General features: G+C 41.7%; 2 protein-coding genes across 2 annotated transcripts; both read right to left on the bottom strand.

Moving 5' to 3' along the window:
• Positions 1-8735: 8735 nt before the first annotated feature.
• Positions 8736-13492, bottom strand: crls1 (cardiolipin synthase 1). Its single transcript, XM_079168888.1, has 7 exons — positions 12926-13492; positions 12000-12137; positions 11558-11687; positions 11342-11427; positions 11152-11220; positions 10376-10467; positions 8736-9447 (listed from the first exon to the last, which is right to left on the bottom strand). The coding sequence occupies exons 1-7, from the start codon at positions 13361-13363 to the stop codon at positions 9354-9356; spliced, it is 1047 nt and encodes a 348-aa protein (XP_079025014.1). The 5' UTR covers positions 13364-13492; the 3' UTR covers positions 8736-9353.
• A 1191-nt stretch (positions 13493-14683) lies between these two features.
• mcm8 (minichromosome maintenance 8 homologous recombination repair factor) lies at positions 14684-22380 on the bottom strand (the record flags this gene model as incomplete). The annotated part of the gene is made up of 20 exons (XM_079168666.1): positions 14684-15185; positions 15375-15564; positions 16226-16302; positions 16469-16678; positions 16768-16981; positions 17097-17292; positions 17693-17773; positions 17888-17948; positions 18112-18249; positions 18373-18403; positions 18911-19046; positions 19158-19232; positions 19426-19571; positions 19877-19962; positions 20116-20314; positions 20418-20515; positions 21166-21315; positions 21489-21571; positions 21700-21765; positions 22065-22380. 20 exons carry the CDS (start codon positions 22378-22380, stop codon positions 15093-15095), a joined length of 2646 nt encoding a protein of 881 aa, XP_079024792.1. The 3' UTR covers positions 14684-15092.
• Between the last annotated feature and the right edge of the window lie 579 nt (positions 22381-22959).

Below are 22959 nucleotides of genomic sequence, written 5' to 3'. Positions count from 1 at the left end.
GGCTTCACACACACACACACACACACACACACACAACCTGGAAGATGGTCAGACACTTGGATGCTGCATCACTGTCATGTCCGAGCCCAAACTCCTCAGAAGTCAGGCAGAGACGCTCGGCTGCAGCAGCATCCTCTTCAGATTTCCTCCCGTCTAATTTGCACTTGTCTTCCCTTTCTCTTCACTCTTTTTAAATAATAATAATTTCAGTCCTTCTCTGTCCTCTTCCTCTCTGCTCTGTGTCTCTGTCCTCTCTCCTCTGTTTTCTCAACCCTCCCTCTTCTCTTCTTCCTCCCTCCCTTCGTTTGTCTCCCCCTCTCTCCTCTGTTGGTGCTGCATCTCACAGAGAGACAGACTGAAACAGATGCCTTCGTGGGAGACAGGATATGTGTGTGTGTGTGTGTGTGTGTGTGTGTGTGTGTGTGCACTGCCTCCACAAATTGACTCATCGGCGACATGCGCACAACCGCGGCTTCCCACAGATGGGGGAGGGATAAGAGAGGGAGAGCAGGAGCGACAGGGAGAGAAAGAAAGAACAGAGTGGGAGAGATGGAGAGAAATGAAAAGAGAAGCAAGAGGAAGAAAAAAAAAGAGGAGAGAGGATGAAGAGCTGGTGAGAGAAAAATGAAAGAGAGTGGGCGGTTTAGTGGGGGGGTGATACAAATCATTATGTTCAAATGAGGCCACTTTTGAATGTACACCAAATCGCCCGTATTACGCCCGTATGTGGTCCCTATTCCTAAACCTCGGGCATCAGTGTGCTGCTGTAACAGCCTCCGCTCTTCTGCTTCCAGACTTTCCATCAGATTTTGGAAGCTGGCTGCGGGGCTTTGCTCTTGGCCAGCATTAGTGAGATTTGGCACTGATATTTGGGCGATAGGGCCTGGCTTACAGTCAGCGCTGGTGTTTGGTGGAGCTGAGGTCAGAGCTCTGATCAGGCCAGTGAAGTTCTTCCTCAACAAACTGGGAAAAGCATGTAAAAAAAGAAAAGAAAATGTCTTTAGGGTGAACAGGTTCTGAACCACTAAAATAGATCCGGCCCACGTTAGTTCAGAACGTTCACACAGTAAAAATGTTCTCCTACAAACTGTCTGGTATTTCAACATGCATCTGATTAAGTGATTTACAGTAACACTGAATATTTATGTTTATATATATATTTAATATTAATAGAGATCCTTAATTGATTTGTTTGGAAAGAGGGTTTTAAACTGAACTGTTGTTTACTGCTGAAAGTGGTGATTTTTTGGCAAATATTATTGATACTTGCTTTTGAATATCGGTACTTGTAAAGAGTATTTCCTTTTGTTGTGTGGAACTTTACACTGTACCTCTATTACACGCAGATGTTCTCTTTGTTGCCCTGATTCTTGCCTCAGTATTTGTCTGTATTTGTTGTGGTGGTTCAGTGGGTTCATGTGAGTGTATGTGTAACCAAACAGAGGATTGACCTTTAAAGATCCCAAACATCCTCACTGTCGGATGACACTCCGGCTGGCCCCACAGGCACATGCAGGCCATCCGCTACAATTTAGTGGTGATGAAAATATATTCAGGAAAATAAATGATGTATTGACCAGATTATAATAAATGGCTCCTCCCTAATGATACTTCTAAGAATAAAACATATCGGGATTGGTATTGATCATCTTGATTCTGACTTGGTGTTGGAACGGAACCAAATTCTTTGTTCTTTATTCTTTGCTTTGTTGAAACAAGAAAGAGTCTCAAACTGTTGACAAAGTTAGAAGTACACTATTGTTTGAAAGACAACATCCTTGATTGGAATCATGAGGCGGAGCTCAAACCATTAAAAACAACCACGAAAATATGTAGAAGGTTGTCCACATATAGTGTTCTTAAAAATGCACGGGTTGGAATTGTTTTTATGTTTACAAACACAACTAATTATAACAGAGGACGGAGGAGAGTGGGCGAGACTGTGGAGATTAAATAACCGAGTATTGGAACAATATTGTATTAAAAAGAAACAGGAAGCAGTAACAATGTGTCTCTGCCTTGAAATACTCAATCAGACATTGGCAGTTTTAGTGCACGAAGAGTCCAGTAAATAAGAGAGCATGGTTCAGAAGGAGAGTTCAGAGGAAATGAGGACATTTAAGGACACGACCGTCTGTAATATCTGCCACTGCGTGTTGTGTTTAACAAGAAGCTGTGGATTCAAATCCAGTCATGTCTGTAAATCAATCTCAGTGAAACAGGTTGTCAAGTGTTCGCAGAACAGCAAATGCAATAAGATGCTCAGAAGCATCCTCAGTGATATCACACGGATGACGATTATGAGATAATTAGTCAAAATGTTTTACTTGCTCATGTTGACTGAGCAAGTTTAAAACTGGAATCGCAAAATGTTTACTTTGTCATAATCTTTAACTTAGCTACCGCATTGTCTAAAAAGAGATGTTAAATTGTGATTGTCTTTCTATTCAGGAAGAACCATAGATGTATCTACATTTGTCTTTATTGTATTGTAGTTGATGCAGAAATATCAGAGACAAATATCCCAAAACCCGAGAGAATCAGACCAAAGCTAACCAACAACCTCTGCATGGTTGGATACCACGAGAGCTACATCGGAACTAATGTTTTCTATCTGATTATGTGGTTTTGATGAATTATTATGTCAAAAAATTCTCATTTCCCCATCTGACAGCGATATAAAACATATTATTTTCACCACTTTATTTTGTAATCAGACAGCTGAAGCTGGTGTATCGCTCTCTTTAAAGATAACATGGGAGTTGCCGGTCTACTGCTGCATTAATCTGCTACTTAGTTACATTTAAGTTACTATAGGTAATAAAGATATGTGTGTGTGTGTGTGTGTGTGTGTGTGTGTATGGGAAAAATATCATTTTGACACTAAAACATAGCACTTCGACATAAATGTTAATGTTCGGATTTGGATACGTAAGGAGCACCACTGGTAAGCTATAGTGTGATATAAAAACAGGATTTTATCAAAATGAACCCACGCTTTAAATGATTATCTTTAAACACACAACTCTACTCACCAAACACATAGCTGTCCTCCTTTACACACGAGCCCACGCACTCTTCTGCAGGAAAATATTGATTTCCACATGTACACTTTCACAAGAACGTGCAGCATTTCTGCCGACGCCACGGTGTGACCCTGTAATCTACACACGGCCTTCGATACAAACATAACACATCGCGTATTCGATGTACACTCTTGCAAGGCCCACTTCACCAGCCTGCAGCCTCCTACACACTCACACTTTAATGCATAAAGAGACACGTGCAGAGACTCATGTTGCCATGATACTGCTCATACCTGACACTGTTACTCAGTGCCACTGCCAAATTTATTGGCAAGTATCCCAAAAAATTAATTGTTGAATACAAACCTGGCGCTACACCGAAAGATGAATGCACGACCTGTCATCGGATCATGATTAGAGACCAGCGGGATTTTTGCTTTTACCAAACAAAAACAGTAGAAATGTTTGGTCCAGATAAGGATTCGTTCACATGGACCCGACAGACGCTTCGCTTCAGTGAGCACCGGGGAAGCATTCAACAGTTTTACGGCTGTCAGCACAAAAGAGCAGTTAAGGTGCTCTGTGCTGCACCTCGGTGAGATGAGGAGCTCCGACAGAAGGGGTGGGAGGTTTTGTCTCAAACGGAATTAGTTCAGGATCTCTCTGCTCAATTTGCATTCAGAAAGACCAAAGAATGGAGAAAACACACACCACCATTTATGGCAGTTTTTTGGGGACAGAGATTCATCCGGTGGATTCCTTTTCTACATTCATGACTTCAGACTGAATATCTCGAGTGGGTCTTATCTATTAAGAAAAAGCAGCACAAGTGTTTAGACAACAGTATATTAAATCCTAGTTTAATCACGTAATTAAGAATAACTCTATTCAAAAGTTCATTTAAAAAAGGTACAGATTGTTTAAAACTGAGTTTCATTATTTTTTTATTTCCTCACGATTTCAACATTTATATTTAATAGCTTTGAATAAAAAGTGAAAATCATTATCCCAATGTCCAATTTATTCTAAAAGAATAAATAAATATGTGCACAATTACACTTCAGCTCTGCAGTTCTGATTTTGACCAGCAGAATAACTGGAGCTGAGTTTTTAACATTCATTTTCAATTCTTAACAATTTGGTTTCGATAACTGGCTCATATATCGATATCATTTCTGCACATCGTCCGGGTCGAGTTTGTTCCACAACCTGAATCTCCGTCTGACTGAATGTGTTGCTCACCCCGACAGACCGCATCCTGGTGATGTCACAGAATCTCAGCAGCATGGTGAGGATGACGATGGCCGAATCTACAAAAAATAAGGCGGACATTTTTGTTTTCCAAATTGCCGCACACTGTATAACCAGCAGAAACCCGCTGACAGAAACACACACACACAAGATTTAAGACACTCCTACTGCCCACACACTGGCACTCACACAGACAGAGGCGCACACATAAACAGGCACATGCACGAACACACACACACACACACACACACACACACACACACACACACACACACACACACACACACACACACACACACACACACACACACACACACACACACACACACACACACACACACACACACACACACACAGTCTTCACCAGCAGATCTCCGTGCTGGGAGCTTATATAAGGGAGAGTGGGAGGCTGAGAGCTATTTCAGGACCAGAAAAGACGCAAGTGTGCATGTGTGTGTGTGCATGGCTATAGTACCCATATGGATTTGTATTGGTGCAGTTGTGTGTGTGTGTGTGTGTGTGTGTGTGTAGGCCTGCTGTAAGGACTATAAGGACTCTGATTCAATGGGTTTCATAACCAGTCAAGTTTGAGGTGAAGTTTGGCTCAGAGAGTCTGTCACAACCCGGAGCTGCACACACGTTTAAAAAAAGGCAGCGATCCCACAGAGCTGCGTAGCAACTGGAAAAATGCCGACATGTTTACTGGTTGTAGCACACCAGACGTGTCAAGTGCACCCGGATGTTGTGGCAGCAGCATCCTTCTGTTAATTGCAGTCTTGTCCTGGATCTTCTGATGTCTTTTGGAAACAGTTTAAGGGTTCCCTGCTTTCTACTGAAGCGACAGTCCTTATAAAACCTTAAAAAGACATGCTGCTGCTGATCTCTTTGGTCCAGAGTGAAGTATCTCCTCAAACACGGGAAATGTTCCTAAAACATTCATGGTCCCCCACAGGACGGCTTTTGATGATCCCCACTCTATGTGGCTGTGTATGTATGTAGGGCTGAAATAGACTGACTGTGCTCAGAAAAGACTGGTTTTATGGCAGAGTTCACGTATGTGTCGGACCAAAAACTCTCACGCACACTGTTAGCCATTTCAAAGTTATGCTCACTAATCAGGTAAGACGTCTTTGAGGAGAGTGTTGAAACAAAATAAAGCGGCCAACAGTGTACAGAATGTTTTGGTTTCCTCAGAAAATTCTGGCAGCAACAAGATAATGGGTTTCCGAATGTATAACGAGGGAATTAGGGAAACGCAGAGACAGCTTTTTGAGTTGTTACTGGAAATAAAAGGTATAAATGCTCGCTTCGGCATTTCCATTTCAAATGTATCCGGTCCCCGGCTTAGTAAAATAAGCGGGCTGAGTCGACCCTGAGACGCCGCTGAGCAGAGCCAAGCTCGCTTCAGCTCTGCAGGAGACGGGATTCTCTCACATGATGCACGATGGACTGCGGCAGTGAACGGTAGCCGGAGGGCCGTGCTGACACGAGCGTACCGATCCAAAGTTTGTCCTTGTTAGTGTGATTCAGTCTGTGGGTTCTGGAGAGCCGGGCTGTGAAGTGTGAAGGCACATTTGGCTGCTCTCGCCTCCATCACTAAATCATCTGTATCACCGGGTTACTGAAAAAAAAGAACTGGCCTCATGGTCTCAAAACGAGGACGGTGTCTGGAGGTTTTAAAGCACAATCAAGTTACACAATAACAAGAGGACCGACGAAGAGTAAGCAACACAACACAACACAAGCCGTCGAAGCACATTACAGACAGAAATGCACGATCATAATCATGTTTTCTCTCTACAGGCTCTTTGTGGTACGTTTGCCTGCAGCTCCTCTCAGTGAGTGACCTCTGAGTGACTTTTGATCATTTAGCTAAATCAGAATAAAGTCCACTACAAATGTCGACATACATTTAGTTGTATCTCCGTCCTCTGGTGTGTGGTCATATTATTACATTTTTATGTATTTGATACGTTAAAGTGGAGTTAATGAAACTCGGCAGGTTCGATTGCTATCTTACTGTACGTTAAATGCTGCATATGAGCAACACTGACATGCAGTTTAATCTTGGTCTTCTGCTGACTCGTGACATAATGCCTCCAGCTACAGCTATCACCGGTGTGGAGGCAAGATAATCTAAATCCCAGACTAATCAATAACAGAGCTGCACCTGATGTTCATGTTCACCACTGATGCATCTCTCGTTTATTTTAATTGTTAAAAAATAATGAAAAACGGTCCTCAGTTTCTCAGACCCCACGGCGAGTTCATCAGATGTCCCACCGACAGTCAAAACACAAAGATATTAGATATTCACAGTGATATCAATCACTAAAACCCTCACACTGAAGGAGCTGGAACAAGTCGATTTGAAACATTTAGAAGATTCAGATGATTCTCAAAATGACAAGCTGGGAACATATTAATGGCATAATTGTTTCTGCTCTAACAAATAATAATAATAATAATGTGCAGCTCAAGCATAAGTAAGAGGACTCAGGACCCTCAAAATGGATGAGGTAACAAAAACCTTCCATTTTACATTCAATCGACTCAAATATCAGAAGGCGAGCGAGAGTCATTTCCTGAGACGAGGGCATCAAGTCTTCTTAATATGACCGGAACAGAACATTTACATCAACAGAGTCTAATGGACTCATAATTACAAGAGCTGATGTGATTTTAGAATATGAAGGAAGTTCTGAAGAACGACTCGTGACTTTCAGAAGTGACCAAAGAAATACATATTTAAGTCACATATCTGCATGAATTCAAGCAGGTTTCGTTTAACAATTTATTTTGACTAAAACGTCTCTCCTAAAGTCATAAGACTGAATATTACCACATCTTGTGCTCTGGAATACATTTGACATGTTCCAGCATCAATTCATGCATCAATCTTTTATAATTAAATCCCAAAAGGAATAAAAGCTGACATGCTGACATGCAGCCTGGTGAAGCACACGTTCACCACTAAGAGCTGGAAAACAAAAGAGCGGTTTGATTTATTTTAAGCTCTCATCTCCGAGGCACCGCTAATTAAACCGCTTTCCCCAAACACTCCATGAGAAGCCTGTGGGGCATCATCCTGAGCTTCCAAATTACACACACACACTTCCACTCTGTGTTCTCAAAATATGGACTTAAGTAACCATCTCATGAAAGCTAATACAAAGCACCAGAACTTCTCCATGCACTCATTTAATGAGCGTAGGTATCAATTTGTTCCCAGTGATGGATATCTCATTGTAGAACGAGACTTTTTAAATGATTCAGCGAGGAGATAGTGAGCAGGCATCCCACACAAGGTCACGAAATAACAGCTCGCACACGCCCGGCAGTCATCGGCACGCGGTCAGTAATGAAACAGCCAAAAAAACAAGCGGTGCAGGAAATAAGTGGGAGAGGTGAAGAAGGTCACGCAGCGGCGTTTTCCCTCATCGCTCTAGTTTTTCTTCTTGAGGGGGAAAAACAAGCGGCGGAGTCAGAAACAAACAGCGACTAAACTCCAGGTGTAGCTTGTGTCTCTACAATAACCTCGGGCTTATCGATCTCCAGACTGGAAGAACTTGAAAAGGAGCGTTGAGGCATTTGTGGTTCTTTGGTTTTACTGTAAACAGTGAGCAGAGGATTCAGGTACGAGAGCTGCACCTGAGGAAGAGGCGCACACACAGCGGTGCTGGAACAAGGAGAGGAAATGGACATACTTGTTTAAAGTCTATTATTTAACACTAATGTCAAACAGTTGTAGCCGGCTGGCTAGCTCAGGTGTGATATATTATTTTAAATTGAATATCTTTGAAGCTTTGACTGTTCATCAATGTGATGCAACAGATTCAGCCTAAAAACCTGTTCTTTCACAGGCAGGTTGGTTTTAAAAGGAACTTTGAGGTAAATAACCAAAATAAATTACCGCCTCACGCTTGTATGCCGTTTACATCCACGTCTGTCCAAAATGTCATCACTTCATCCTCTCACAGTGACCTTTAACCACCTCATCAGTTCACCCTGAAATACAAATGGAAATTGTTTTGCCATTGTTGAAGAAATTCCCTCCAGACCTGAGTTATTGTGTTGACGAGATTTGGAAAAATGCATTTACGTCCAGACAACCTGAAAACATGACACCTCCGGCCTCAACCAAATCTAAATCCCAGAGTAATCAGATTCACCATTGAATGATCTGTTGTTTATTTTCTTGTTTAGTCTCTTGTCAGAAAATAATGAAAAAATAATGAAAAAACAATCCTCGGTTTCCCAATAATCTAAAACACAAAGATATTAGATATTTATAGTGATATTAAACACATAAAATAAGCAAATTCTCACACTGAAGGAGTCAATTTTAGGATTTTTTTGTGAGAAAAATACTTTGGATTATTTCAAGTTGACACAAGGGTAAATCTTCTATGAATTCATTAATAATATAATTGATTCCGCTCTACTAAATAAGGATCATTTGCAGCTCTAGCATTAGGACTCAGAACCACCAAATAGATCCGGACCAAGACGGCGTGCTGGTAGCGTGTCATCACATCTTTATTTTTAATCCTCTGGTCGCTCATCGGATGGACGGACCGTCAGATTTGTGTCTCGTGAGATTAAACATGCGTCTGCAGACACACGCACAAACACACAGACACAAACTGAAGCAGGTTGTCTGTTTTAATCAGAAATCATTGGTTTACAAAAATGACAATCATGTTGACGTTGCAACCTCTTGATTGAAAAACGAAGAAAAAATAGAAGCTTTTGCCAGATTACTTAACATATACTTGACATGTATGTTTGAGAGTGTGTGTGTGTGTGTTTAAGGTCTATTTGTGTTTGCAGTTTCTATCTGTGTGCTGGTGTCTCTAGTCCACAGCCGGCCCAGTGGCAGCGCTGCTGTAGTGTTGCAGTAAACCATCTGCGGCCATGATTGGTTACCGTGTCATTGCCATGACTGTCACAACTACTTGGTTTCACAGCTCCTGGCGAATCGTCCGTCCGACTTTTGCCACGGCCGCTCAGTGTCTCTACCGGAACCGTTCGCTGCTTTTTGCAATGCTTTCTGGGTGTTTTCTCGTGAGGGTGTCATGGTGATCTGGTGTTTAGCACCTTGACAGTCTTGCGGCCGTAGTGCCAGTAGCTGTAGCCTGAGGCTGCTGTCGTCACCGCTGTTACATACCTGCAATATAACACAACACATACTGTAATTCAGACACCTGGTCAGCTTGTTGGTCAATTTAGTTTATGTTAAATGTCTACAGCATCAGTTTTTATTTAGTGAGGAATTATTAATCAGCTTCCAGTGGATTTTTAAAAACAATGTTTCAAATTATTAATAATGTATTTTGAAACAATTTTACCAACTTCAAATTTAATTTAATTTATTCATCATTATACAGATTTAGAAAATAACTATAAAACAATATCTATTGGAAAATGTAATGATGAATATAGTTTTCTTTTAACTGCATCATTTAAATAGAATTTTCAAACATTTATAAATTGTGTTTTAAATAAACAAATGATGTAATATTCAACCTGGCTTTAGTTTTTACAATAGAGAATTTAGTTTCCTATTAACTTGTCTGTAGAAGCTTAATATAGTTTAAGTAGATGTTCACGCTACAAGTTGGTTTCAGAGGCTTTATGGTTTTGTCATAAACCTCCCATGAAAAATAAAAAAATTAAATACTGATGCCTGTTGTTTTATTTCAACAATCTGCTGAATTTGTATAAAATGTAGGTTACTGTGACACAATCAAATGTTTGTCCTGAGCTCCTCTCCACATCACTCTGAGCTGCAGACAGAAATGAGTCAGCGCTCTGAACCTGAACACTCTGCTGCAACAAACAGCGTTTATGTGCTTCACTGAGATTAAACATTGCACTACACTTAAAAATAACGGACATTATGGATATTATGTCCACTCTGCTGCTGTGATCCTGTAAATGTCCCCACTGCGGGACTAATAAAGGATTATCTTATTAAAGTCAACTGGATGAGACCTGCGTTTGCATGCATATGTAACAGTATATGATAGATGATGTGACAGTATAGTAATGCAGTATATTACTATATGTAATACAGTGTAGTGTGTGTGGTTTACCATAAGCCCTGCAGCAGGACGCTGTCTGTATACTGGAAGACTGGAGCAGCCAAAGAGGATGCAACCAGAAGGAGCTGGATGGCCGTGTTCACCTAACAAGAACATACACAAAGTCAGATCATAACTATATACAAAACCCTCCCACATACACAGACTACCTGCTTCTCTAACAAATGAAGTTTGGCTAATTATTGTAGCTGGTTCCAAGAACAAAACAACACTTGTTGGCAGCTAAGAAGCTCCTGCCAGCCACCACTCTTTCCAGGTATCAAGATAATTCATGCAGAATTTGTGGTGGAGCCGTAAAGAACATTTTGACAGTGAATTTTAAGGTGTTAGTTTTTGCATAACAGAGTTTAACAGGCCAAGTATTATGGACTAAAAAAACATGGATGAATGGAATTACTTTTCTGTCAACAAGACGATCATTTTCACCAGAGCTGTTTTAAAAGGTTGGTTTGGTTTCATTCCTGAAGTGTTTACAAGAACAGAATCTTCACATATGCAGCAATAATCAGTTAAATGGGAATGATCAACTTGTATCTGATCAAACATTTGAATTGCACTTTTAAAATTCTGCAATAACGTGGCTTGGAATAACAAGTAACCATGTCTCTGGGCAGACTGTTTCCAGTTTGTTCCAAGTAGTAAAGAATAATAATAAACAACAACACACAAGCTTATTATATCCTGTATTTTAAATGTCCACTTCAGTTCAGAAATGTACAAAATGTTCTACGTCCAGTGCACCATGTGAGTGGGTGGGGGTGCTTCACCTTGCTGAAGAGTGTGGGCTTCAGCTGTGCTGTGGTGTAGCAGGGGTTAAAAAACTTGCTCAGGGTCACCTGGAGGAGAAAGAGAGCGAGATCGTTCATAGTATTCCTCTGCTAGCGACCATTATAATACAGAGCACATTACTATTACGTCAGTCAAAGTGTGTACAGAGTGAAATGTAAGGTGTCTCACCGGTGGAGGTACAGTCTTATATCTGACCCAGAAGACAGCAGCTATCAAACCGATGTCTCTGGAAATCACTAGAGCGGTCAGCAGAGCTAAAGCAGAAGAAACACGATAAGTAATCACGTAATACACACTGCAAGTAAATGGAAAAACACTGAAAGAATTAGCTATTTAACGGCTGTTCCATCCTTTTCTTCCATACTGACATTAAGAATACAATACCTGGTATGAGTTCAGCATAGGTGAGACTGACATATAAAAAACTGATGAGAATCTTGTCGGCCAACGGGTCGAGAGCGCTGCCCAGCGCAGACTTTTGAGTCGGCCACGTTCTGGCAATGTAACCGTCCAACTGAGAGACACAGAACGAGATGGAGACATTTTAATAAACGCTTTTTAACAAACCGGTAAATCAACATCATTTTGGAGGCTGGCCGGTTGCATGAGCCAATTCGTCACACACAGAAAATGAAAGCTACATAATTTAACGTTCTCTGACTAAATGTCCAGTTTTTTGATTCCAAGTCAAATTAGTTCTTCAATCTTAAAGAAATTTGCAATTCTCAGTAGCTGAACTGTGACTGCAATCCAGTGAGTGAGTCAGTGTTTAGGTCTGTGGCTCCACACAAGAGTTAAAGTGTTAAAGTGTGTGTATCTGCATTACCAGGTCGGTCGCTCCGGCCAGTGTAAACAGAGCCAGACTGAGGTGAAAGTGCTGTTGGATGATCAGGTGACCCAAGAATGGAGCCAGCAGAATCCGACTCACACACAAGAAGTTGGGGATTGTCCACGGGTTCTCATACTGCAAAAGAAAAACAACAACAGATGTGATGCTGTTAGTAAAGACATTTAGTAACATCAGACTAAACCTAAAGTTTGGTACAGAGAGAGTGCTTCCGTTTGTTCTCATCTTCAACTAAAATGAAGATCGATGAGTCAAAACGCAGCAAGATGATGAGGCCAATGTTGATATTTGTGTTACAAAAGACTGATAGTGACATAACTAATTACTAAAACAACAAAACAAACATTTAAGATTTTCTTTTACAATTTACTAGCTAAAAAATACACTTCTTGTGTTCTTATCTTCCACATTTCTGTACTGTCATTTCTCCTTTCTTGCTGTGTGCTAATAGCTGATTCCTCAGCCCATCCTATCAGGCTAGCTCTATCTACTGTACACCTTTGTACTGCTGAACTACATCCATTTGTCCTTTATGTTTCTCCTTAATTGCATTTCTAAATGTAATATTGCACTTGCTCCACTTCATCGATTTGACATCTTCCGGTTACTTCTTTTATATATTTTACACACAAGTGCATTGTTATAAATCTGTTAAGCTGTGCCTCTACAAGCATGCATCAGTAACAATCCTGCGATATACTTAAATATAGTTATATTATAATGATAATACATCCTGCTGCACAATGAGCACATTATGCTGAGTACATTTAGATACTTACATTTCTGAATACAGGTCGTACTTGTACCATCACTAGTAGTATTACATTGTTGTACTGCTAATGATCTGAAGACTTATATTAATAAGCACACTTAAACACTTCACATGTTTCAGTTACTGTACTCACCAGCTCTTTGAACTTGAAGAGCCCTTCTCCCGGTACCGGATCCCCGGCTTCATTCCGCTCCTCCACCGGAGGGCTCTCCGGTGTCTCCTTGGTTTTGCCGCTGCAAAGCCCACGGGCACTCGGGGACAGCAGCAGAGACCGGAACCGTGCCACCGACCTCTCGTGACCTCCCCGGTGCAGAAGCACGGTTCCTTGCGCGTGCCAAGGTGTCGCGTTAACCTGCTGGAGGAGAATCCCACTCCAGCACGCGACGCGGCCGTCCGTCCCCTTGACTCTGCAGAGCCATGAGTCGCAAACCGGGGACTGTTTCATAGGTGTGTAGTCGGTGACAGGTGTGTATCTGTGCCGCCATGACGCACCGCGCGCTGACACCAGACAGCGAACATTAGCTGCGTTGCGGCACAACGGCCCGGAAATCTTCCCAAAACACATCATCATTATCTTCACGAGCCCTCCGTTAACGACCGTCTGGTGTCGTGCGGTCCGTTACCGTCTTCATGACGAAGTTTCAGGCTGTAACGGTCAAAGAGCCGACGGGATCATAGCTCCAGACAGCAGGCTGCCATCTTGCCGTAAAGTGACACCGCACAGGAAGTCGTAAACTCGCCAAGAGTCTTATTTTGAAAATAAATTATCTTGTGATTCAGACAGCTCAGTTTTTATACCAGCAAAAGAAAAGCACCATATAAGAATTTCTTTAGTAATATGACAACATAGTTATCAGTTCTTAGACTGATGATAAGTATTCTGGTATTTAAATTGAAAACTAGAAGTATTTTAATGATTGTCAATAGTGTAAAAACAAAAAAAATGCTGAGATTAACAGGACAATAAAATAATTTATTAACCAAATGTTTAGTATTAACTCAAAGTGCACACCATACAAAAAGTAAACAGAAGCTGGGGACAATACAGAGCATTTGAGAAAGCTTAAAGACAAAAATGAGACGCAAATAGTGCACACTTGCAGGTTTTTAGATCAACATACTATAGTGCGATCAATACTGGACTCTTGAGAACGTTTTAAAATGTGTTAACAATATAATGACAGCTTAATACTGCATCAAAACAGATCTGCATAACAGGTAGGGAAGGTAATAAGAACGCACCATCAAAAGTTTAATCTCGGACAAGCTTCCTGCTTCAGGCATTGATGTTTAAATGAGCTACAATTTTGGATACTTGCTCTGTAATTATTCCGTGTTTGAGAGACAATCCCAGTGGATGAATGTATCGAGCAGCGCGGTTCCACTTTGATTGCTGAGAGCAGAAAACACATAAACAGCTCTACAAAGTGAGGACACACTGGAAGATGTGCAAAGAACATCTGCCTTTATCAGGCTACTAAACAGATAATTTATACTTATATAAACATGTCATTTTATGTACATGAAAACAATTACTTCTAAAACACAGTAATTTCGAACTGTAGTCAAAAAAGTATTTCTAGACCAAAGTCATCTGTGTGGAAAACAAAAATCTATTTATCATTTATCTAATATAAATATATCTCGTCTTCTCTCAGACATTCAGCTCATTGTCAGACTGACCTTACTTTGAAATATTAGAAAAACTAAATTCAGCAACAACTGTTTGAATCAGTAACCATGTACTGTGTAATAATACATGTACACTGAAAGCAAAGTGTACCTGACCGAGTAAACTAGTTTAAAACCAGATAGTTTTTATATCTTTACTAAGATACTGGTATCTTTGGCACTAGATTACATCAGCTTGAAGTAGCCTGAGTAACGTTTGTAGTCCCACTTAACTGATGCACCAAATCACAAGTAGGATAAATGACACCGTGTTTCATTTGAAGCTTTTTGTGTGAGAATAGATGCAGACTAGTTCAGCAGAGATGTGTGAGTACTGGAGTCAATTGATCTCAGTTCCTCTTTTCAGCAGGAAGTTTGTGTTCAGATAGGAAACGTCCAGTAGAGAGATGCCTCCTGTGAGGTTTGAGTCGATAGCTGATCCGTCCCGTCATTGTGAGTTGTTGTGGTTGTTAGAGTCTCCTCAAAAAGGTTACACAGTACTCGGCTGGTTGGTGGTTTGGTGACAGTGGTCTGGTTATGACTTCCCCCTTTTCTATAAAAAGAGACGCTGTTCATTCATCCTGAACACTGACCTTGTCAGCAGGAAGGAGCAGGTGTGTTGTCAGCGATCAGACGGTCTGCAGCTGGTACAGCTTGGCTCCTTTCTTCAGGAGGAAACCCTGTTCATTCAGGGAACTCACAAGACCTTCAAAATCCATCACCTGGAAGGAATCAACCAATGACTGAATAGATCATCCAGCACACATACGATTCTCTAACTAGCTAATTTCTCACAGATTGTATTTAAAAATGACATGGATGTGTTTGTGGCTCTCATGTTTGTAAATCACGTTAACTTGACTGTTTTTTATCAAGTGAGGGAGCATTTCTGTGCATCTAAGAGCTTTCACCTTGATGTTCATTTTGTTGGCCACAGATCGAAGCGTCTGTAGGTCAAACTGCGTCTGATTGGTCCTCTGAGCGTGCTGGTGCAGTGCGTTGACCAGTTGCTTTGCAGCGCTCCGCTGACTCATGCCGGATCCCAGCTGAGAGCGCTCAAAGTCCAGATTGCCCAGACCATCTGAATACGTATCAGCCAGACTGAAAAACAAAATCACGCACACGCACACACAGGGAGAGAGAGACATTTTCATTCCAAAACAGATAATTCAACGCCAGAATATGATCTTGATTTTCTGTTCTGTAATGGTTTTGTAGGAGTATATTGCAGTGTGCTAGAATTAAGAAAACAACAGCTATTTATTATGCTGCAGGGAACTTAATGGAACGTGACATATTTAGATGTAAAACTGTTACCGCTGTATATCCATGTTTCCTCTCCCTAAATCTCTTAAATTTACCATTTAAGGTAAGTGACATATACACACCAGAGCTGAAATATTTTGATAATTAATTAATCGTTTATCCCAAATAGTACCCGCTTTGAGCTTCTGGAACGAGAGGACTTGCTGCTTGTGTTTGTCTTATTGTGATAGTAAACTGAATATCTTTAAGTTTTGGATTGCTGGTCGGACAAAACCAGCGATTTGAAGAAGAGATGCAGCGATATAAATTATTCATGACTCAATGCAAAGTACTCGGGACAAAAACAACAATTTTGAAAAACGATGCGCCCCTTAGTGTGTAAAAAGTCTTTAAAACGAAGACCAAACGATTATCAGATTAGTTCTAAAAAGATAATGAGAGTATTAATCTACAATGTAAATGTGTTAGTTGCAAACAAAGACTCCTGTAGTGTCACCTGTGTTTCATGATCTCCACCACATCTTCAGCATCACTGTTGGTAGCCGTCTCTCTGAGCTCCAGTCTGGCTCTTGCCTGCACAAAAAACAACAAAAATAGTACTGGGACAATAAAAGATAAACGGTTCCTTTTGCTCAACAAGCCTGAATCGAAGGCAGAAAAAACGTTGTTGAGTGTCTTAATCCATGACATGTTGTTGACGGGTGAACACATTGAATACACCAAACATAAAGACAGCTACCTCAGTCAGTCGGATTAAAGACTCCAGTTGTCGTGTGGTGATGGGTGTGGAGTCAGCAGAGTGAGCCTGAGATCGCAGTAACAGGTAGAAGGTCTGAAGTGTCTTTGCTGCTTCGGGAGAGAGCGAGGGGTGGACGTACTGACGAGCGTAGCTGATATACTTCCTTAACAAAGACACCGGGATGGGGTCTACGGTTTCACCTGCCGGGACCTTGACACAGATACACACACATTACATAAAAGCTCATTTTTCTTGACGGATATCCCTGAACACTTTGAGTGTGTTCCATTTGTTTTCACCTGCAGACGTTCAGACAGCGGCATGTCTGAGTGATCCAGCAGGATGGAGGTCTCTAATTCATTGTTAGCCCTGGTCACTACGGCACTGCTGGTTCTGCCCTTTCCTGCCCTGTTCGCCATGATGTACTCCGACAGGTGGCGGTCATGTGACTCATCTGGGATGTCCAGGAGGAGGAAGACGACGTCGAATCGAGAAAGAAGCGCTGAGCCCATTCTAAAGTCAAGAATGCACAACTGTAAATACGAGTAAACTATTGTATATTTACACAGATATATACGGTAAAATCCTCCAGCACTCAATTAACTTACTGGCCGTTGAGCTTACTTACTTCAGGTTTTCAGACACCGTCTTGCCTCTGTTGTAATGTCCTCCAATGGGGTTCGCAGCAGCTACGATGGACGTCCTGGCAGGCAGAGAGGCCACGATTCCGGCCTTAGCCAGACTCACAGTCTGCTGCTCCATGGCTTCTAGCAGAGCCTGCTGTTGGTGGCCCAGCTTATCAAACTCATCAATGCAGCACAGGCCTAAAGAGAACAGACAGAGGAAGAGGACCAAAAGAGAACGAAGCCAGGAGAAGAAGACAATGATGAAGAGAAAAAAACAGAAAACAGAAACAAGCCGGAGTGAGAGAAAGCATGGATCTCCAATTCTGGTGATTTCTGGTGAAGGCTATTTTTAAGTTGGGCACAATATTTAGGGAGAGATGACTTCAAACAAGAAGCTGACCGATACTGGGTTTCTGGGACCACGGCGATAATGATATTACGGAATAACAGAAATTCAATATCGACATTGTCGGGAGCATTTTGGAGTTTCTGCACGGTGTGTTGCAGTGATACTGCGCGTTTATTCCCCAAGTGGTGCAGTCAGTATGTGGATAGAAGCAAAGAGTTATTAAACCAATGTATCCACTCTCTTTCCTACCTTGGTCAGCCAGAACCAAGGCTCCGGCCTCGAGAGAAAAATCCCCGGTTCCTGACTCTCGGGATAAACTCACGGTTAGTCCTATAAAAGCAAACATTAAAAATGAAATTGATTATGTTGCAACAGATCTGAAATACTGTCCAGAGAGTAATCACCTCCTGCATAACTTTAGAGTAGCACTTTAAGATTATTTACCTGTGGTGCTTGTGCTGTTGGCACATACATAGATTCCTCTGGGAGCCACATTACACACCGCCTACACACAGAATATACAAGTATTATCATTACATGTACACACTGACACTGGCATTACAACCTCACCTAAAGAGTAACAAAAAAACATTGTTACCTTTGTTTTGACTAATCTCTGCCAGGTATAACTGCTCCGTTTAAAGTGTTTAGTGTGTTTTCTGCGTTACCTGCAACATCTGACTCTTCCCCAGTCCCGGGTCTCCCACCATCAGGATGTGAGGGTCTCCTCTCACTGGGACGCTGTTCTTGTCTGTGTGTTTCTGTCTGCCTCCAAACAACACCAAGGACAAAGCAGCTTTCACCAGCTTGGGACACACAAGAACACAAGATGTTGGCCTGAACTCGACAAATATCCCTGAGTAACCTCTGATGAAAATGCCGTTGGGGTTCTTAAACTTGTTAGAAGTGCAGCGCACCGCACGACTCACCAGGTGGCCGTAGATGACGGGACACAAAGACCTGAGAGAAGCGAGAAGATCAGAGTTATTATGAGTTAACAGCACAGAGTTAAAACTAAACTAAATAAGACTAAAAGTCCCGGACATCATTTTTTTATTCCCTCGACCCAGATTTTATTTATTTTTTTTTAATTGCAGCCCACTGACACCATGCAGTTAACAAAGGTTGATGGGCTGAAAATGGCCAGTTGGAAAATATGAACGTATATTTATACATATATTTCCCAAACAAACAAATTACAGAAAAGGATCCGGTACATAAAACTGAGAAGTTGAGTCGGGTCGAGCTGAACCAAGCAGAATAAGCGGCCTTCTTTTCAGCTCCAGGTGAACTTAGGCTCACTGAGGAAGACTAAAAATACACTAAAACAGTCAAATCTATTGACAGTCTATAAGATATGTTTTACTACCATGAAAAGAAAAAGGGTTCCACAATTGCACATAAAAGTACAAGTTGCTATTTAAGATGAAGAATCAGAAAACATATTGTGGGTAATAAGGATCTTACTGTACTATAAGTCTCAGCAGGTCCGGCTGTGACTGGATCTCCTGGATGGCATACAGCTCCTTCAGACTGAACTCTTCCCCTCCAGAACGGTCTTCAAGAGACCCTCCTGACCCCTGACCTGACTTGGACCTGTGACCTTAAGAAGAAGAAGAAGAAGAAGAAATAACACCTTATTGCTCTGTTAAAAAAATGATTTAACACTTAACAGCTCTTCATAACTCAAGTGCTAACACACAAGCTTCAGTACCTTTCGTGTTGCTGACTGAAATGGCTTCAAGGTAGAGGAGGAACATACACTGATCCTTGTTCCCCCGGGAAGTTCCTCCAAACAGAAAACAAGAGCGTTTTATGTGAGGGGCTTGTTTGTAGCCACTGTGACAGGTTTATAGCTTATACTGTATCTATACAGAAATAGATTTTTACATTTAACTAACTACTACTACTAAAAGGCAAAAGCTTACTCCAAACTTAACCTCAAACTTAAGAACGTGTGTGTGTGTCAGTGTGTTTTGTACCATCGTTGGTCACTCTGACTATGCCGGTCACAGTGACTGCGTCTCCGGGGACGCAGCTGTCACAGAGGTCGGAGGTCAGGTGACACTCCACGGTGCGCGGGATTCGTCCAGTCTCCCTCTGCTCTCCGCCCATCAACTCCTGCACCCTGGAGGAGCACACAAAGGCAACGTTATGTAAAATGAAGTATGTAAATGGTGACTCAGGTTTGTTTTTTTTTACATTAGAATGCGTTTCTCACAATATTCCACTTTTAACCTGCCACGACAACATTTTGTGACGCTGGTGATGACGTACGTTGCGCGAGTCAAACTTATATCTCCTGTAATTCAGCCAATGTCTGCCCTGCTTAATATTTCTGATCTAATATAAAAGATTTAAATCTGCTACGTCTTGCCACAGTTTTTCACTGCTCATCAGTTAATCGCATACAAAGGCACATGATGTACTTACTTGATGATCTGGAAGTCTACAGTGTGAGTAAGAGGGGAGTTACGGATCGGAGCGAAGGAACGACTGCGACAATCAGGCTGGAGGCACTTATTGAAAAAAGACACGTATGCACACATTAGAAGTACAAAATGAATCTAAGTAATGGTGTCAAAGATGGTTGTGTGTGTATGCTGTGGAAACATTAGAGTAAAGAAGAGATGTTGCAGGAAAAAGAGAGCTGAGTGTGTGTGCGCTCATACCTTGGTGGGTGTAGCGTATTTGCCCTGCTGCAGAGGCAGAGACTGCATGTGCGAGCTGCCCAGACACCTGAAGGCCATCCTGGTGCACAGAGGTCTGATATTGCTCAATCTGACCACCGTTCCCCTCACACACACCAGCCGCCCAAACACACTGGCTCGCAACGTCCGCAGCGCAGTCAGCGGTTCATAGTTATACAGCCTGTGGACGAGTTACACAATATAAATGACGTCACGCTCAGTCGTGGTCGGCGGTTGTGCGGGTGTCAAGTCGAGGGAAACGACTGAGTGTGTGAGTGCTCTACCTCGCGCTGATGTGAGGGATGTTGATGATCGGTGTAGCAACAGGAAGCTCTTCCCCATGCAGCTCAGCAGCCTGCTTCTGCAAATCTACAGTCAACACCTGGAACACACACACACACACACACACACACACACACACACACACACACACACACACACACACACACACACACACACACACACACACACACACACACACACATCAGTCAGGTATTTGATCACTCTGTGTTGGAGGTATCGTACATATTGATGAAGCTTCGCCCTCTCACCCCACACACCTTTGGGAAGCCAGCAACATTAAAGAAGTGCACTACGTTCTCTGTTGGGTTCCTCAGTTCTCAGAGCACTCAGGTTCATATTCTTTGTTTATCGTTATAAACTGTCTATAAACCATGCTGCGGTTCAATTAACTTTAAGGGATTCCTAAATCCAAGACCGAGATAAGAGAAAACCTTAAATACCTACGTGAACATTTTAAGGAAACCTCAGGGAGAAGACTTAAGGGTGGGCAACAGATTGTATTTTAAGTAAACCTCAACTCTGACTTTAAGGGAAATTGTAACTTAATGTGTGCTGTGCAACCAACCACTGTTCTCTAGCTTTTAGATTTAAAAATAATTGTTAATGACGACAGATAATTTGAAGGATAAGATGCCAAGAGTACTTAATATACTTTGCACATAGATTGTTTGTATACGTTGTAACTTGCAGATGACAGTGTGTAGTGACTATGAGTGTGTGTGTGTGTACCTGGTGAATGGCCAATCCCAAACAGTTGAGTATCGTCTCTGGCTGTTCCTTCAGCTCTGTGGTCAGATCAGGAAGTGCTCCACGTACGCTTTCGTCTCCAGTCAAGTCTGCATAATCCACCAAAACACTGCCTTGACGCTCAATCTCATCCTGTGGTCAAACACACAATAAGTCAGCTTTTAACTGACACAGGAAACATTTATAAAGCAGGACAAAAAGTGAAAAGAAAATTCACTGGAAGAGAATAATAAAAAGACTACATTGAGGAAAAAATAACTTTAATGGTCAGTTCATTAAATAGAGAGTTGCACTAGCAGACTGACCTTGTCATACAGTTGAATCTTGGAAGTGAAAAATTTCTCAAACACTTTGATCTTCTCCACACTGGGTGAGCTCTCTATGAAGCCTGCACATAGAAAAAGAAAATATTAAGACATATCCCAGACACAGAAGAGCCACATGTTCATGACCATTATATGTGTCTACAGCATCATGCACTATCATCATGTGACAGAGCCGTACACACACACCTACCTTCTGTGAAGTACAGGGTCCATCCTTTGTACGGACACAGTACGTCTAGAGTAGCCTGACAAAGGACTGAAGAGGAACACGAAGTTAGGATAAATTATGACACATGTTGTTGCAGCTTTTACGTACAATTTCATGTTCATTCGATAAAATGTTGTAAGAATATTAGAGGACATTATTCCATATGTCCTCATCCCATTTTATGTTTTTCTCACACTTTATACTGTTACGCAGCAAACAAGAGCGCCTCCTTATTTAAGAAGCTGTCAGTAAAAAGAAATACTGGAGATCTATATAAAAAATACACTAGTCCTGTGATTACTAGTTGATTACCGGATTTGTGAAATGGAAAAGCAAATCACACTCACCTCTCTGGCTGCTGAGGGTGTGGTTTCCTGATCCTCCTCCAGCAGCACCACCTCCACCTCTCCACCCTCCTCCACCTGCTGATCCACCTCTCCATGGTCGACTCCTCCATCCTCCTCCTCTCCATCCTCCTCCACCTGCTCCTCTCCATCCACCGCTACCACCACTGCTGCCGCCGCCTCCTCCTCCTCCTCTTCCTCTCCATCCACCGCTACCACCACTGCCTCCTCCTCCTCTTCCTCTCCATCCATCACTACCACTGCCTCCTCCTCCTCTCCCACCCCTCCATGAGCCTCTTCTGGATTCCTCTCCACTCATTACTTTCCTAAAACAAAGCAAGGAGGAAAGAGCAAGAATAAGTGACAGTAAAGTACAAAGCAACGGTAGTTCTTTTTCTTTTCTTTGAGTCAAACAAGCTTCCAAGTGCATTGAAAGAATACTAAGATAGAAATGATGTCTTCTTTGTCCATCTTTTAGCGTTAAATTAAATAAAACCTGTTTATAGTGTGCCAAAATAAATAATTAGCCCATTTGCATGCTTTTAAGCTGAGACAATTCTTTTATTTTTATAAGTCTCATTATGTTGCATGTTGCACAGTAATTACTGCAAAAAACAACAACAACTGTCGTGTAACTTTATGGCCTTTTCATTTAAACAGCTCCAAACTCCATTTAAAAAACTGTGCATTTACTCAACATGTACCTACCTCGTGCAATTAACTTTACAGCCTTAAATAAAAACACTTACTGCAAATACAAACCACTGGAACATTCGACATACAAAGAATCTAAGCTAGCTACTGAGCACACATTGACTTTGAATAAGCAAACTTCCAACGTTTACGCTATAAATTCAACCGTTAGTAAAGGTACGTTAGTTCGTAAATGTTCCCTTTA

This window comes from Pholis gunnellus (genome assembly GCF_910591455.1).
Source record: "Pholis gunnellus genome assembly, chromosome: 11".
Classification (NCBI taxonomy): Eukaryota; Metazoa; Chordata; class Actinopteri; order Perciformes; family Pholidae; genus Pholis; species Pholis gunnellus.
This window is presented reverse-complemented; position numbering and strand designations above follow the sequence as displayed.

What these genes read in the sequence shown, in the direction of transcription:
- crls1 (XM_079168888.1), bottom strand. Translation starts at nt 13,363, where the DNA reads ATGATGATGTGTTTTGGGAAGATTTCCGGGCCGTTGTGCCGCAACGCA. An exon ending in AGCCCACACTCTTCAGCAAG is followed by an intron (nt 10,468 to 11,151) that starts GTGAAGCACCCC and finishes TGTTCTTGTTAG; the next exon opens with GTGAACACGGCCATCCAGCT. An exon ending in GTCCTGCTGCAGGGCTTATG is followed by an intron (nt 9,448 to 10,375) that starts GTAAACCACACA and finishes GTTATATTGCAG; the next exon opens with GTATGTAACAGCGGTGACGA.